Source organism: Aegilops tauschii, chromosome 1, assembly GCF_002575655.3.
Source record: "Aegilops tauschii subsp. strangulata cultivar AL8/78 chromosome 1, Aet v6.0, whole genome shotgun sequence".
NCBI lineage: Eukaryota > Viridiplantae > Streptophyta > Magnoliopsida > Poales > Poaceae > Aegilops > Aegilops tauschii.
The window spans coordinates 234,575,071-234,590,570 of record NC_053035.3 but is presented as its reverse complement, the minus strand read 5'-3'; the positions used below and the strand labels follow the sequence as shown (position 1 = coordinate 234,590,570).

Sequence of the window (15,500 nt, the reverse complement as noted above, 5' to 3'; positions counted from 1 at the left end):
CATGAGATTATTGCTATTGCACCCATACTTGATAGTTCCTTGAATCAAAAGCACGATTGCAATGATTTTACTATAAATTCTCTTGATATCAATTGTGCTAATAATATGCAAAACCCTAAGCTTGGGGATGCTAGTTTTGCTATGTCTACTACTTGTTGCAATGATCATGATTGGGGTGATTCTTCTTATGATCTTGAAAATTTATTTAAGCCCCATGATGAATATGAGATTGATAATAATGTTTGCAATAATATTGAAGTGGGTTTGGAAGAGTGTCAACTTTAGATCCCACATATTTGGAGAATGTTCAATCTTATGGTATTTTTGATAAAAGTGGGTTTGGAGAGGTCATGACTTTAGTTAATGATAATCCCACTATTTTGAAAGAGTGTCAACTTCGCATGCATGTGGATTGTGTTGAGAATATGTTATGTGATAGCTATTTTGTTGAATTTTCCTATGATCCTACATGTAATAATTATGAGAGAGGAAAATATGGTTGTAGAAATTGGTATCTTACTAAATTACCTCTCGTCATGTTGAGATTGCTATCGTCTCTTTCTTCTTCCTTGCATATGCTAATTTTCGCTTGCTATGATAATTTGTTTGCTTATAAAATGCCTATGCATAGGAAGTATGTTAGACTTAGATGTGTTTGTCACGTGTTTTATGATGCTCTTTTTGTGCTTTAATTCTTATCTTTTATGTGAGCATCATTGAAATCTCAATGCCTAGCTAAAAAGGCTTTAAAGAAAAGCGCTTGTTGGGAGACAACCCAATATTTATCCTTGTTGTTAGTAATAAATATTTGACCTAGCCTCTGGTTAGATGTGGTTTTATGTTTTAATTAGTGTTTGTGCCAAGTAAAACCTATAGGATCTTCTTGGATAACAATTATTTGATCTTGCTGAAAAAGTCTGAAACTTCCTGCTCACGAAAACAATTGTTTAAAATCACCAGAACGTGATAAAATACTGATTCCAATTGCAGTAGTTCAATAAACAAATTATCTAGGTCGTCCTATTTTGGTAGATTTTTCTAAGTTCCAGAAGTTTGCGTTAGGTACAGATTACTATGGACTGTTCTGTTTTTGATAGATTCTGTTTTTCGTGTGTTGTTTGCTTATTTTGATGAATCTATGGCTAGTAACGGAGTTTATGAACCATAGAGAAGTTGGAATACAGTAGGTTTAACACCAATATAAATAAATAATGAGTTCATTACAGTACCTTGAAGTGGTGTTTTGTTTTCTTTCGCTAACGGAGCTCACGAGATTTTCTGTTAAGTTTTGTGTTGTGAAGTTTTCAAGTTTTGGGTACGGATTTGATGGATTATGGAACAAGGAGTGGCAAGAGCCTAAACTTGGGGATGCCCAATGCACCCCAAGGTAAAATCAAAGGATACCAAAAAGCCTAAGCTTGGGGATGCCCCGGAAGGCATCCCCTCTTTCGTCTTCGTCCATCGGTAACTTTACTTGGAGCTATATTTTTATTCACCACATGATATGTGTTTTGCTTGGAGCGTCTTGTATGATTTGAGTCTTTGCTTTTTAGTTTGCCACAATCATCCTTGCTGTACACACCTTTTGAGAGATACACACATGATTCGGAATTTATTAGAATACTCTATGTGCTTCGCTTATATCTTTTGAGCTATATGGTTTTTGCTCTAGTGCTTCACTTATATCTTTTAGAGCATGGTGGTGGTTTATTTTATAGAAATATTTGATCTCTCATTCTTCACTTATATTATTTTGAGATTCCTTTAGAACAACATGGTAGTTTGCTTTGGTTAAAATTTTAGTCCTAGAAGTGATGAACATCCAAGAGGGATACAATAAAAACTATCATAGGAAGTGCATTGAATACTATGAGAAGTTTGATACTTGATAATTGTTTTGAGATATGAAGATGGTGATATTAGAGTCATGCTAGTTTAGTGGTTATGAATTTGAGAAATACTTGTGTTAAAGTTTGCGATTCCCGTAGCATGCATGTACGGTGAACTGTTATGTGATGAAGTCGGACATGATTTATTTATAGATTGTCTTCCTTATGAGTGGCGGTCCGGGACGAGCGATGGTCTTTTCCTACCAATCTATCCCCCTAGGAGCATGCGCGTAATACTTTATTTCGATAACTAATAGATTTCTGCAACAACTATATGGGTTCTTTTTGACTAATGTTGAGTCCATGGATTATAAGCATTCTCACCCTTCCACCATTGCTAGCCTCTCTAATACCGCGCACCTTTCGCCGGTATCATACACCCACCATATACCTTCCTCAAAACAGGCACCATACCTACTTATTATGGCATTCCCATAGCCATTCTGAGATATATTGCCATGCAACTTTCCACCGTTCCGTTTATTATGACACGCTTCATCATTGTCATATTGCTTTGCATGATCATGTAGTTGACATCGTATTTGTGGCAAAGCCACCGTTCATTATTTTCATACATGTCACTCTTGATTCATTGCATATCCCGGTACACCGCCGGAGGCATTCACATAGAGTCATATTTGTTCTAAGTATCGAGTTGTAATGTTTGAGTTGTAAGTAAATAAAAGTATGATGATCATCATTATTAGAGCATTCTCCCAAGTGAGGAAAGGATGATGGAGACTATGATTCCCCCACAAGTCGGGATGAGACTCCGGACTAAAAAAATAAAATAAAAATAAAAAAAGAGGCCAAAAAAAAGAGAGAAAAGGCCCAACAAAAAAAAGAGAGAAAAGAGAGAAGGGACAATGCTACTATCCTTTTTCCACACTTGTGCTTCAAAGTAGCACCATGATCTTCATGATAGAGTCTCCTATGTTGTCACTTTCATATACTAGTGGGGATTTTTTATTATAGAACTTGGCTTGTATATTCCAATGATGGGCTTCCTCAAATTGCCCTAGGTCTTCGTGAGCAAGCGAGTTGGATGCACACCCACTTAGTTTCTTTTGTTGAGCTCACATATTTATAGCTCTAGTGCATCCGTTGCATGGCAATCCCTACTCACTCACATTGATATCTATTAATGGGCATCTCCATAGCCCGTTGATACGCCTAGTTGATGTGAGACTATCTTCTCCTTTTTGTCTTCTCCACAACCATCATTCTATTCCACCTATAGTGCTACATCCATGGCTCACGCTCATGTATTACATGAAGATTGAAAAAGTTTGAGAACATCAAAAGTATGAAACAATTGCTTGGCTTGTCATCGGGGTTGTGCATGATTTAAATATTTTGAGTGGTGAAGATAGAGCATAGCCAGACCATATGATTTTTTAGGGATAACTTTCTTTGGCCATGTTATTTTGAGAAGACATGATTGCTTTGTTAGTATGCTTGAAGTATTATTATTTTTATGTCAATATTAAACTTTTATCTTGAATCTTTCGGATCTGAACATTCATGCCACAATAAAGAAAATTACATTTAGAATTATGCTAGGTAGCATTCCACATCAAAAATTCTGTTTTTTATCATTTACCTACTCGAGGACGAGCAGGAATTAAGCTTGGGGATGCTTGATACGTCTCCAACGTATCTATAATTTTTGATTGTTCCATGCTCTTATATATTCTGTTTTGGATGTTTAATGGGCTTTATATTACACTTTTATATTATTTTTGGGACTAACCTATTAACCCAAGGCCCAGTGTAAATTGCTGTTTTTTTGCCTATTTCAGTGTTTCGCAGAAAAGGAATATCAAACGGAGTCCAAACGGAATGAAACCTTCGGGAGAGTTATTTTTGGAACAAACATGATCCAGAGGACTTGGAGTGGACGTCAAGAAATCAACGAGGAGACCATGAGGCAGGGAGGTGCGCCTGCCCCCCTGGGCGCGCCCCCACCATCGTGGGCCCCTCGTGGCTCCACCGACCTACTTCTTCCTCCTATATATACCTACGTACCCCGAAACCATCGAGGAGCACCACGAAAACCTAATTCCACCGCCGCAACCTTCTGTACCCGTGAGATCCCATCTTGGGGCCTTTTCCGGCGCTCCGCCAGAGGGGGCATCGATCACGGAGGGCTTCTACATCAACACCATAGCCTCTCGGATGATGTGTGAGTAGTTTACTTCAGACCTTCGGGTCCATAGTTATTAGCTAGATGGCTTCTTCTCTCTCTTTGGATCTCAATACAAAGTTCTCCTCGATATTCTTGGAGATCTATTCGATGTAACTCTTTTTGCGGTGTGTTTGTCGAGATCCGATGAATTGTGGGTTTATGATCAAGATTATCTATGAACAATATTTGAATCTTCTCTGAATTATTTTATGTATAATTGGTTATCTTTGCAAGTCTCTTTGAATTATCAGTTTGGTTTGGCCTACTAGATTGATCTTTCTTGCAATGGGAGAAGTGCTTAGCTTTGGGTTCAATCATGCGGTGCTCGATCCCAGTGACAGTAGGGGAAATGACACGTATTGTATTGTTGCCATCGAGGATAATAAGATGGGGTTTATATCATATTGCTTGAGTTTATCCCTCTACATCATGTCATCTTGCTTAATGCGTTACTCTGTTCTTATGAACTTAATACTCTAGATGCATGCTGGATAGCGGTCGATGTGTGGACTAATAGTAGTAGATGCAGGCAGGAGTCGGTCTACTTGTCACGGACGTGATGCCTATATACATGACCATGCCTAGATATTCTCATAACTATGCTCAATTCTATCAATTGCTCGACAGTAATTTGTTCACCCACCGTAATACTTATGCTCTTGAGAGGCCACTAGTGAAACCTACGGCCCCGAGGTCTATTCTCTATCTTATTAATCTCCCGTTATTTCTATCACCGTTTATTTTACTTTCTTTACTTTTAGTCTTTATCATAAAAATACCCAAAATATTATCGTCCAGATGGCGCGATGACCGTCCGGTGCCCTGCTCATGGCTGTCGCCGATGAACGTTCGCGCTCGTCCATGGCAAGGCGGTAAGCGGAGCGAACGGTAAAGATACCATTCTTCTCCGGGCTCCACGCGATCATGTCGTCGGTGATGCGGGTCGACGTGCGGATGTTGGTGATGGTATGCACGTCCGCCGGTAGGAAGTGGCGTTGTAGGAGGTCTAGCCGCCAAGCACCAGACACATCCAGGAGCTCTGCCACTCGTCGAAGCCTGCATGTTCCTTGCTGCGTGATCGGGCGCCCAGTCGGCTGCATGGGCAACCAACGGTTCTGCCAGATCCTGATGCTTTGTCCGTCCCCCACGCGCCAGACTAGGCCCTTTTTCAAGAGCTCAAGCCCACACTGGATGGCCTGCCAAGTGGGGGATGCATTCCCGGGGAAGACCGTGTCCTCAAGACGCCCCTCCGAGTAGTATTTGGCTTTCAGTACCTGCGCACATAGACTGTTAGGATTGATTAAGAGCCTCCAGGCCTGTCTGACAAGGAGGGCTTGGTTAAAGAGACGGAAGTCTCTAAACCCCAGCCCGCCCTTCATTTTATGTTGTTGAATCTTTGGCCACACAGTCCAGTGAGTTTTCCGTTTGCCCTCTACAGAGCCCCACCAAAAATTACGGACCATCCTATTCAGATCATCGAAGACTGACATTGGTAGCTTGAAAACACCCATGCTATATGTAGGATCGCCTGTGCAACTGCTTTAATCATGGTTTCTTTGCCGGCAGGGGAGAGTGTGTCATCCCAAGCAATACTCCTTTTCAGAAGGCGAGACTGCAAATTCTGAAATTTACCTTTGTTCATACGACCATCTGGTGTAGGGAGGCCTAGATATTTCTCCTCAAACGTGTCCAAGTCCACATGCAAAACAGACCAGATCCTCTCCTGTTTGGTGGCGGGGCATGAATTACCAAACAAGAGGCTGGACTTGGCCGGGTTTATATACTGCCCTGTAGCACGCTCATATGAGTGTAGCACTTCGCACACTTTAGTTGCCTGTTCCTCGACTGCTTTAAAAGATAGCAGTGCATCATCTACAAACAATAAATGAGAGATGCCCGGCGCTCTACGACAAACTTTCAATGGAGTAAAGTCTCCTTTCATCTCGCCCTCCTTTAACAATGCAGAAAGACCGTCAGCCACAAAGAGGAACAAAAACAGGGAGAGAGGATCACCTTGCCGAAGTCCACACGACGGTGCGAACGAGTCCAAGAGGGTTCCATTAAATTTAACCATGTATCTCACCGAGGTGACGCATGTCATGATCCAGTCCACCCAACGGCGAGCAAAACCCAACTTTATCATCATTCGCTCCAAGAAGATCCAATCCACCCTGTCATATGCTTTGAGAGGTCAAGTTTATAAGCACAAAAACTGTTTTCCGGCTTCTTCTCCTACTGAATAGAATAAATGCACTCAAAGGCCACCAATGCATTATCAGTAATCATCCGCCCAGGGACGAAGGCACTCTGCTCTAGCGAAATAATTTCATCCAAAATGGGGCGGAGCCGGTTAACCAAACATTTAGCCACAACCTTGTAAATGACATTGCACAAGCTTATTGGTCTGTATTCTGTCAGCCGCTCTGGTTTGTCTACCTACGAGATAAGAACAATGGAAGTGTCGTTGACCTCCTCAGGCATTCTTCCAGAACTGAAAAACTCCTTCACCCCTGCAATAACCTGCTCTCGCATGACATCCCAGTTCCTCTGGAAAAACCGCGCGGGAAATCCTTCCGGCCCCGGCGCTTTGAGAGGTCCAATCTGAAAAAGAGCGTCCGATATCTCCTTATTCGTGAAGTCTGCACACAGACCATCATTCATGTTGTCAGTCACACGAGTATTAATCAAATCAATTACCGGGTCCGCACAGAGTGTAGTGTCGGTGGTAAAAAGCTTAGTGAAGTACGATGTTGCCATGGACGCCATAATATTGTGGTTCGTCTGGACCACTCCTGCCTCGTCCACAAGCGACTTAATGCGGTTTTTTCGAGCCTACCACACCGCTTTCCGATGGAAGAACCGTGTGTTTCGGTCGCCCTCCTTGAGCCAGGCAACCCGGGATCTCTGCATCCAAAGCATCTCTTCCCTATACAGAAGCTCGTTCATCCTGTCAGTGGCCTCCCGAATCTCCTTCCTGTCTGCATTCATAGATATAAGCTCTTCCAAGCGGGTACGAGATTTGTTAATTTCTTTAATAACATTACCAAACTTTTTAGGGCTCCAGTCCTGCAATTTTTTCATCATAGTACCCAGGCCGACCGCAATATCACCCAGGTTAAGCAAGGAACCCAAATCTGTCCAAGTATTCATAATTACCTCAGGGAGGGACGGATCCCTCTCCCACATCACCTCATATTGCCGGCAGCGCCTGCCAGACTGCTGCACGGGCTCCTCCAGAACGCATTGTAGCAGGATGGCAAAGTGGTCTGAACTTGGCGCCACAAGGTGCTGCACCTTGGCCTCAGAGAACATGTCACGCCAAGTGTTGTTAGCCACGGCACGATCAAGTCGAACTTTAACATCTGCCCGGCCCGCACGACGGTTATCATAAGTGTAAGGCAGGCCTGCAAAACCGAGATCACCCAAACCACAAACCTCAAGAACATCACGAAAATCAATCATCTGACCTGCCGAGCGTGGCGTTTCGGAGAAATGCTCAAAGCTCCACATGGCCTCGTTAAAGTCACCAGCCACGACCCAAGGCATGTCAGCTTGCTGGTGAAGATCACGGAGGAGGGACCACATGTGATGACGGTCCTCCGTCCGTGGCTCGCCGTAGACGCAGGTAAGCCTTCAGGGTGGCTCACCCGCCGCCGCAGTCACATATGCATCAATATATCTTTCGTTAATATCTTTTACATCAACGATAAACGACTCATGCCAGTACAAAGCAAGACCACCACTACGACCAACGCTATCACAAGCATCAAAACCACTTAAGCCTAACCTAGCACGGTACCTCTTCATTTTATTTTTTGGCTGCCTAGTTTCACAAAGAAAAAGATACTAGGGGAATGAGCCTGGACTAGACTCACGAGATCACGAACTGTCCGGGGGTTCCCCACCCCTCGACAGTTCCAACTTAAAGTATTCATTGCTCCTGACGGGGCTCTATTGGCCCCGTCAGTTCACCGACGGCCCCTGGGTCGGTTGCCTCGATAGTGCTCGCCTCCATCTGCGTCTCCTGGCTCGTGGACGCCCCTCCATCCACAGCATGTATGTCTTGTCCGCCCTCCGTTCTTCCTTTTTTGGGTGTACGTGCATATATGTTGGTTGAAGTAGCTGCATGTTGTTCCTCAGCCATACCCTTGTTGCAACCTGACTTGGACTTCCTTAGTTCAGCCAAAAACTCGTCAACAACTGGGTTACCCGTTGCATGATCAGCAGCATACTCCTCCGTCGCACCCGCCGTCTTCATCTGGTTCCCAAACGCCAGTGTTTGCAGCCGTGGATTGAGGCGCCCAATAGCCGTGGATCCACCATCGGAAGGCTTCGGGCGATCAGCATCCACGGAGGGAACCCTATGTGCGCCCCCACCGACCTCCGGGTTCACCTCGGCCACCAGCGACTCCTTGCCGGCCTCGTGTGCAGACGACGACGACATCCCAACAGACTGCGGCGGCGTAGACGCGTGGGGTTTGCGATCCGGTGGCTTGCGTGGTTCCTTATGTAGTCCCTCCATAGCCCTAGATGAGTTTTTGTAGGAAGAAGAAGAATTCCTTTCCTTGCGGCTAGGGTTAGGGCGTCCATGATCCTCCTCGTGCCATGATTCAGCACGACTCCACCCCTCGTACTCCAAGAGGTATGCGGGATCGTAGCACCTTGGGGAGCCGAGCGATCGATCAGCGGACTCAGTCGCGGCTGTTCCGACGCCCAGCCTAGACTGAGACGTGGAGGAAAGGCCACACACAGCCGACGCGGTGGCCGGCGATGGTGGCTGCGGGGCGGTCACCTCCAGATCGCCAAGTGCGAGAAACCCTAGCAAAGAGGTGGCTGGAACGCTACGCATCGAGGGGCCAAGCGATCGGTCTGCGGACATCGCCGCTGCTGTTCCGACGGCCAGCCTGAGCTTGGACGCGGAAGGGAGGCCGCACACAGCAGGCGCGGCGGCCGGTGGCGACGGCGAACCTACTTAACTTGCCGGGAGCACTACGTGCTTAAACGACAAGCGCACAGACAATTGCCTATCCACAGTGCACGCACTCATCGACGCCGGCCCCATGCATGGCCTCACGCACGCACGTACCGACGCGCGCCACCCAGAGCTGCACGGCGGTGCGCCGCTCGCTAGAAGATAGTAGTATAGGTTTCGGCCCGGGACGGTGGCTTGGGCGGCTCTTGTCATGGGTGTTAAAAGAGTCAATTCCACCGTAAGTGTCCGAACTTGACAAGAAAAGTCGGTTTGGTGCTAAAACTTGCGGCATACATCTCTATTCATAATAAAGTAGTTGGTAGTCTCGCTTTCAGGTTTTTTTTCGTTTCACCTTCCATAGTTTTTTTGGTACCTCCTCCCACCTTCGTTGGTTTTTTTTCGTAGATTTTTTTTCGTCCCCTCCCCCCACTTCATCGGTTTATTTTCGCGTCACCCTCTCACACAACGAAAGAAATCTGAACAGATCAGAACTTTCCATACTGGCGCAAGTTATTTAGTAATGTAGAATCAATCACGAACAATCTTTAAAGATCAAATCTAAGTTAATTAACCTTACCTTAAATCACTCAATCACATTAACCTTAACTTAACTCACGGATGGTAATCAATCTCCAAACAAAGGAAACAATACATCGAGAGAGCAGTAAATAAACTCCCTTTCTTATGACATGTATATGATCTTCCCTTCCCTCTCCGTTGTCGAGTGTTCTTGATTCGCGAGGCCGATGCTTGGGCTGCGTTACTGGGTCGCGACGGTGCCGGAGGACGAGGACGGCGAGGCCGGGTGCCGCGGCACCGCGTTGGCCGCGGTCGGTGAAGGGGGCGAAGAAGGGCGGCTTCCCTGGCCGTGGCCCTGGGAGTTGGTGCGGTGGAAGTGGCACTTGAAGGACCCGGCGTGGGTGGCTGGCGCGCAGACGCACTTGGAAGCGGGCCCGTGGCCCGCGCCGGACGGCGCCGACGCCGACCCGGGCCACCTTCTCCGCGTATTCTTGGAGTTGTAGCTAGACACATAATCCATATTGTTATGCACTAGCGTGTGTGTGAAATAGATGAATTATTGTCCCGTACCCAATAAGATGGATATGTGTGTGTGTGTGTGTGTTAGAGAGAGAGGGAGAGGGGGAGAGAGAGTGAGGAAGAGGGAGGGAGAGAGTGTGTGTGAGGATTTGATGGTAAAAAAGGTCGCCAATGTCACTTGATATGTATGAGAATATTAATATTGAACTCTTAAAGTTAATGTGGCCCTGTTGCAACGCACAGACGTTCTTCTAGTTGAACTAGTGACATAACTTGGATTGGGCGTGCATCTACGGTGCTAATCACGTTTTGTATACGCACAACATGCTGACGAGGCGCGCCAACATGGCGTGGGACCCAATGTCAGTGACTGGAAGGCAGGAAAGGCCATGTGGCCTGATTTTTGCGAAAAGCGCCCTGATATTTTATTTTCTCACAAAAAGCCCCTTGTTTTTTGCTTTTCTTAAATAACCCTGAAACGTCACTATGAAATTTGTGCCCCACCTGCCAGGGCACATTACAGCAAAACCGCCCAGGTGCAAAAACAAGACTTGTTACCGCCAGCCCGGACTGGCTAGCCACCACACCTATCACTTGTTTTAGGCGTACACCACGTATCACTTTCTGTACAAGTGGGTTTTTTACCCGTAATGACCTATAGACAATGCAGTAATCGCGGGCCATTTTCACATGTTAGTATTTTTTTCATAGGATTTTGTAGAAATACGTAAATTAAAAATAATATACATACACATAAATTACTCCATCCGTTTCATAATATAAGACCATTTTTAACACTAGTGTAGTGTAAAAAACACTCTTATATTATGGGACGGAGGAAGTAACTTATTTTAAAAAATGTTTTTGTAATTACAAAAAATCATATAATTCTAAACATATATTCTCATTTAACATAATGGCCATGTAACTCTAAAAAGTGTTAATATTTTAAATAATTTTCATGTAATTCTAAAAATATGAGTATTATTTTAAATAATGTTCACCTAATTCTAAAAAATGTTATTATTTAAAATAATGTTACTGTTATCCTAATAAATATTCAAGTACTATTGCAAAATGTTTTTATAGTTAAATAATATTTATGAATTATAATAATTTTCGTAAATTATAAAAATACTAATTTATTACTAACGTATTCATAAAAATATTCATGTATTTTTAGGTCGTATGCATTCAGATAAATATTCATGTCATGCAAAAAAAATCATGTACTCACTTTCCGAGAAATATTATTGCTTACACTACTGTTATGTAATTCTTAATAATATTCAAGCATTATTTAAAAATAATTATATAATTGAAATAGTAAATATGAATTATAATCGTATTTGTGAATTAAAAACACTATCATTGAAAAATGGGCCATGGTCACTGCAGCCCATTAAGCCCCATCTGGGTCATTAGGTTTTTTTCTTCGAGAAATATGAGTCACTAGTGTAGCTATCCCGGGAAAGTATCCAGTGCTCCCATCCTTGGGGTACTCCTAGTGCTCCACAAAAAACATTCATAAATATCTCAAAAATTCTGGAAAAAAATGAGAATGTTCACACGGAATGTCACTACATACCCTAAAAGTTTCAGGTCCAAAATTGAAATGTACATTGAGAAACAAAAAAGAGAAATCCAGAGTTAAATAGTGTCAATGTTGCTTTTGTCTCTTCTTTACACTATTCATGCTAGATTTCACATTTTTATTTCTCAATGTGTGTGTCGAGCTTGGATCTGAAATTTTTAGGGCTTGTAGTCACATTCATTGTGAACATTTACCATTTCTTTCGGAATTTTTTTGAAACATTAAAACAAATGTTTTTTGACATTGGAGTACCTAGAGTACCCCATGGCTCGGAGCACCGGATACTTTCCCTAGCTATCCCAACAAGACAACAGATTTGACTTCGTTTGGTGAGGTCGCTTGTTGGAACTCGTGAATTTTGCATCTTCGTTTCCTCTTTGTACTGTTTCCTGACAGGTGGGCCTCACTGATTTTTTAAGGGAAAAAAAATCAAGGGTCTCTTTTGCGATGAAAAAAGTTCCAGTGTGTTTTTCGCAAACGCCCAGGTCACACTCCTATCCCGCCTTTCTGGTCACTGATAGTGGGTCCCACGCCACCTTGGTGTGCCATGTCAGCATGCTGAGCGTATACAAACGTGATAAGCACCTTAGATGCACGCTCAAGCCAAGTTCTGTCGCCGGTTCAAGCACCTGTAAATACCACAAGTTTTAGCACCAAACCGACTTTTCTTGCCAAGTTCAAGCACCTATAGTGTAATTGACTCGTGTTAAAATATATGTTCATGTTGCAGGTTATCGTGCCATAATTTCAGATCATACTTTGCATTCATAAAAAGTGTCCATGCAGTTAACTAACTTTTCGGTTGTATTTGTCATTTGCGTCATGGCGCAACGGGTCATCTAGAACAGGCAACGAGTTATCTAATGTATATAGTACTCCCTTCATGCCAAATTTCTTGTCGTAAAAATGGATAGAGATGAATTTATCTAGAACTAAAAATCAACATACATACATTTTCGTGACAAGTAATTTGGGATGGAGGAAGTAGTAGACATGTGCATCATTTTTTCTTCCTTACAAAGCATTAAGGGGTACAAAGCGTTAAGGGTAGGAAAAAACAAAATAACTACCCGAAGTGTGGGTAGTGTACCACTTGCAAGAACATCTACACCACTGCATCGCATGGTTGAACTAAGCTATCCATGGCCAAAACAGGGACAAACTTCTTTCCTTGGATGCTCGAGTCCAGACGGTAAATTGTCTCCAGCTCAACCGTCTTGGAGGCATAGTAACCCAATGATCTCCCGGTGCTGAGTAAGATTCTTCCATCGTTGGGATTGACGGCCAGCAGCGTCGTATTCTTCGACGAGTACTCCGGAAAGAAACTCGCTAGCTCTATACAACGTCGCATGGACCACATGCCATTGCCATCCATGTCCCATATCTCTATGGTGTTGGTGCTTGGTCTTGAGCACGTCACACATACCTCTCCTTGAAGCTCCGTGATGGATATGTAGTATTTGCCGCAAGGTGGCCCTGCCAAGACATGAAATTCTAAAGTGTTAAGATCAAGCATTATGATCTCGCTGCAAGCCGATGTCGGACCAAACTCGGGGTCTACAATCCAATAGAGCTTGCCGCTTGCATAGACCGGCGGCGCGTCGGCCATAGGCCTTGAAGGAGGATCTATCTTTACCCAATGACGCCGTTCGATCAACTGGATCTTGCACTCAAGTTTGTAGTCCCTCGATGTCCGGTTTTTTTCCTTATACGCAAGGCTCACCAGGACATGCATTCCTATATTGGGTGCATACCCAAGGGCGACGCTAGGTGTTCTCTGGATGTCACTGGAACAGGATGCAGCATTCTTACCATTGCCCAAGTTTATGGCTCGGTAATACTTTGTCAGTGGGTTGCACACGAAGTCATACTTGGCCCAGCTCCCTGCGTTCAACCCATTGCACGGCTTGGAGTAAACCACTCTTGAGCCCTCGTCAACCAAAGGCGGTACGTCTGGTGTGTCTCGTTGATGAAATCCTCCAGGGCTTTGAACCTGAAGGGCGTTCCATCTGTGAACATAATGTGGGGAATTTTATCAAGGTTTGCATGGTACAAATGTGCATCGATGAAGCAGTCGGCCTTTATCATAGCACGCCAACCCTTGCACACCTGGTTCAAGCGCCCAACCGTGCGTGCTGGCAGGTACATGAGCACCGAGGACGCGGCTCGTGCCCATGGCGAAGTGAAGATGATCTCCTCGTTGGTGCGGCCCACGGACGCGAGGCGCTCCTCAAACAACCCGATGGTGGGGAATTCGCTGTCCCAGTTGCCCTGATCTCCCATGATCGTGTCCTCCGGCGAGAATACAACTTCCGGGACGCCGGTGTCAGGGTCCACCACGAACACCTTGCATGCGCTCGTGCCAAACAGGATCTTCTTCTTCTGAGCGCCATGGTCATAGTACATGTCAAGCGGGGCGATCCAGGAGGACTTGAGCGGGGCGATCTCCGCTTCTCCCATGCTCCCCCAGTTGATGCACTGCAGTCTTTCCCATTGCCCTGCCTCGTAGTCTCTTTGCAGCCAGATGTCGTAAGGGTCGGCAAACTCCGGATGGTCTCTGCGTTTTGCGTGGTAGACACATAGGAAACCGCCCAGTTCAGTTAGCATGAAGTCCGGCGAGTATGATCGCGTCTCCGCAGGCAGCACCATCGTGCTGAACGTCTCGGCGTGGATATTGAAAACGGTGAGGAGGTCTAGGCCATGCGTGTGGACGAAATGCAGATTGCCGTTGCAGAGAACGGCTCCCTGCCTCCCATTGACTCGTAGCTGGCATGAGTGAGGCTGCGTGGCAGCAGGCCTCCAGTGCGTGGACTCGTCCAGAGTGTAGACCTCGCACACCGTGTCGTGGAGTCCGAGGTCACGGTCAAAATTGTACATGCGCACTATTTTGTACTGCTTGGCCGTCGAGCAGTAACCCATGCCGTAGATCATGTGGGTTCTGCCGCCGGCCCAGGCCACCCTGGCCGGTCTTCTGTCCGGCAGAGCCAAGAGTTGGTTGGCTGAAGGGTTCCACACGTAGTGCAGATCGTAGTCGAGGCAGCGTAGAAGGACGATGCCATGGCAGGACTTGGTGATGGGGAAGATCTTCCCCTGCGGCAATCTCCAGTTGTCCATGATGGTCTCCGCTGGGCCACCGAGCTTCCATGCGTAGAAGACGTTCTGACAGGTTGGCTTGAGGAACAATCTGCGGTGGTGGCGGGACCGATCGGAGTGGAGGTCCTCGAACGCGGGGGAGGTGATGAGGGCGTCCCACGCGCGACTCACGCAGCGGAAGCGGCGGAGCGACCTCACCGGCAGGCGGGAGAGGATGTCCTCCACGATCTCCTCCGGCAGCGTCCACCCGCCCTCCATCTCGAGCCTCTTTGCTCGCGCCGCGGTATCCATGTCTGTCTCGGCGATTGCTCGGCCACGCAGGAGCTGCACCTACTACTACGTCTACACTCCTTTTTCTCGGCGATTGCTACATGTCTGGCGTGGCAAGTCGTGTCGCTAAATAGGCCGCGAGAAGTCCGAACAGGGATGCGACTCGGACTCGATGATATAGCAACCTCTTCACTTTTTGCGCCCATACGTTGGCTTGGCAGCGGCAGCAGAATCCTTAGGCAAAAATTTGGCATGCCCACAATTGGCAAGGCAGTCCGGGGCGCTAACCGAACAGCCCCTAAATCTTTCAAGTAATATAAAGCACCTCTTTCTGAAAATATTTGGTAAAGTGAAGAGGTTGTGTACCGGCGACCAAAAAATTGGCAGGGTAAGCAAAAGCTGGCACCAATCCAAACGCCCTCCCAGGCTTGTGGTCAATGCCAAAATATTGGCATG

General features: G+C 45.6%; 1 protein-coding gene across 1 annotated transcript; it reads right to left on the bottom strand.

The window, feature by feature from the left end:
* Window positions 1–6,909: 6,909 nt before the first annotated feature.
* Window positions 6,910–7,623, bottom strand: LOC141028101 (uncharacterized). The gene has a single exon (XM_073505974.1). It carries the CDS (start codon window positions 7,621–7,623, stop codon window positions 6,910–6,912), a length of 714 nt encoding a protein of 237 aa, XP_073362075.1.
* Between the last annotated feature and the right edge of the window lie 7,877 nt (window positions 7,624–15,500).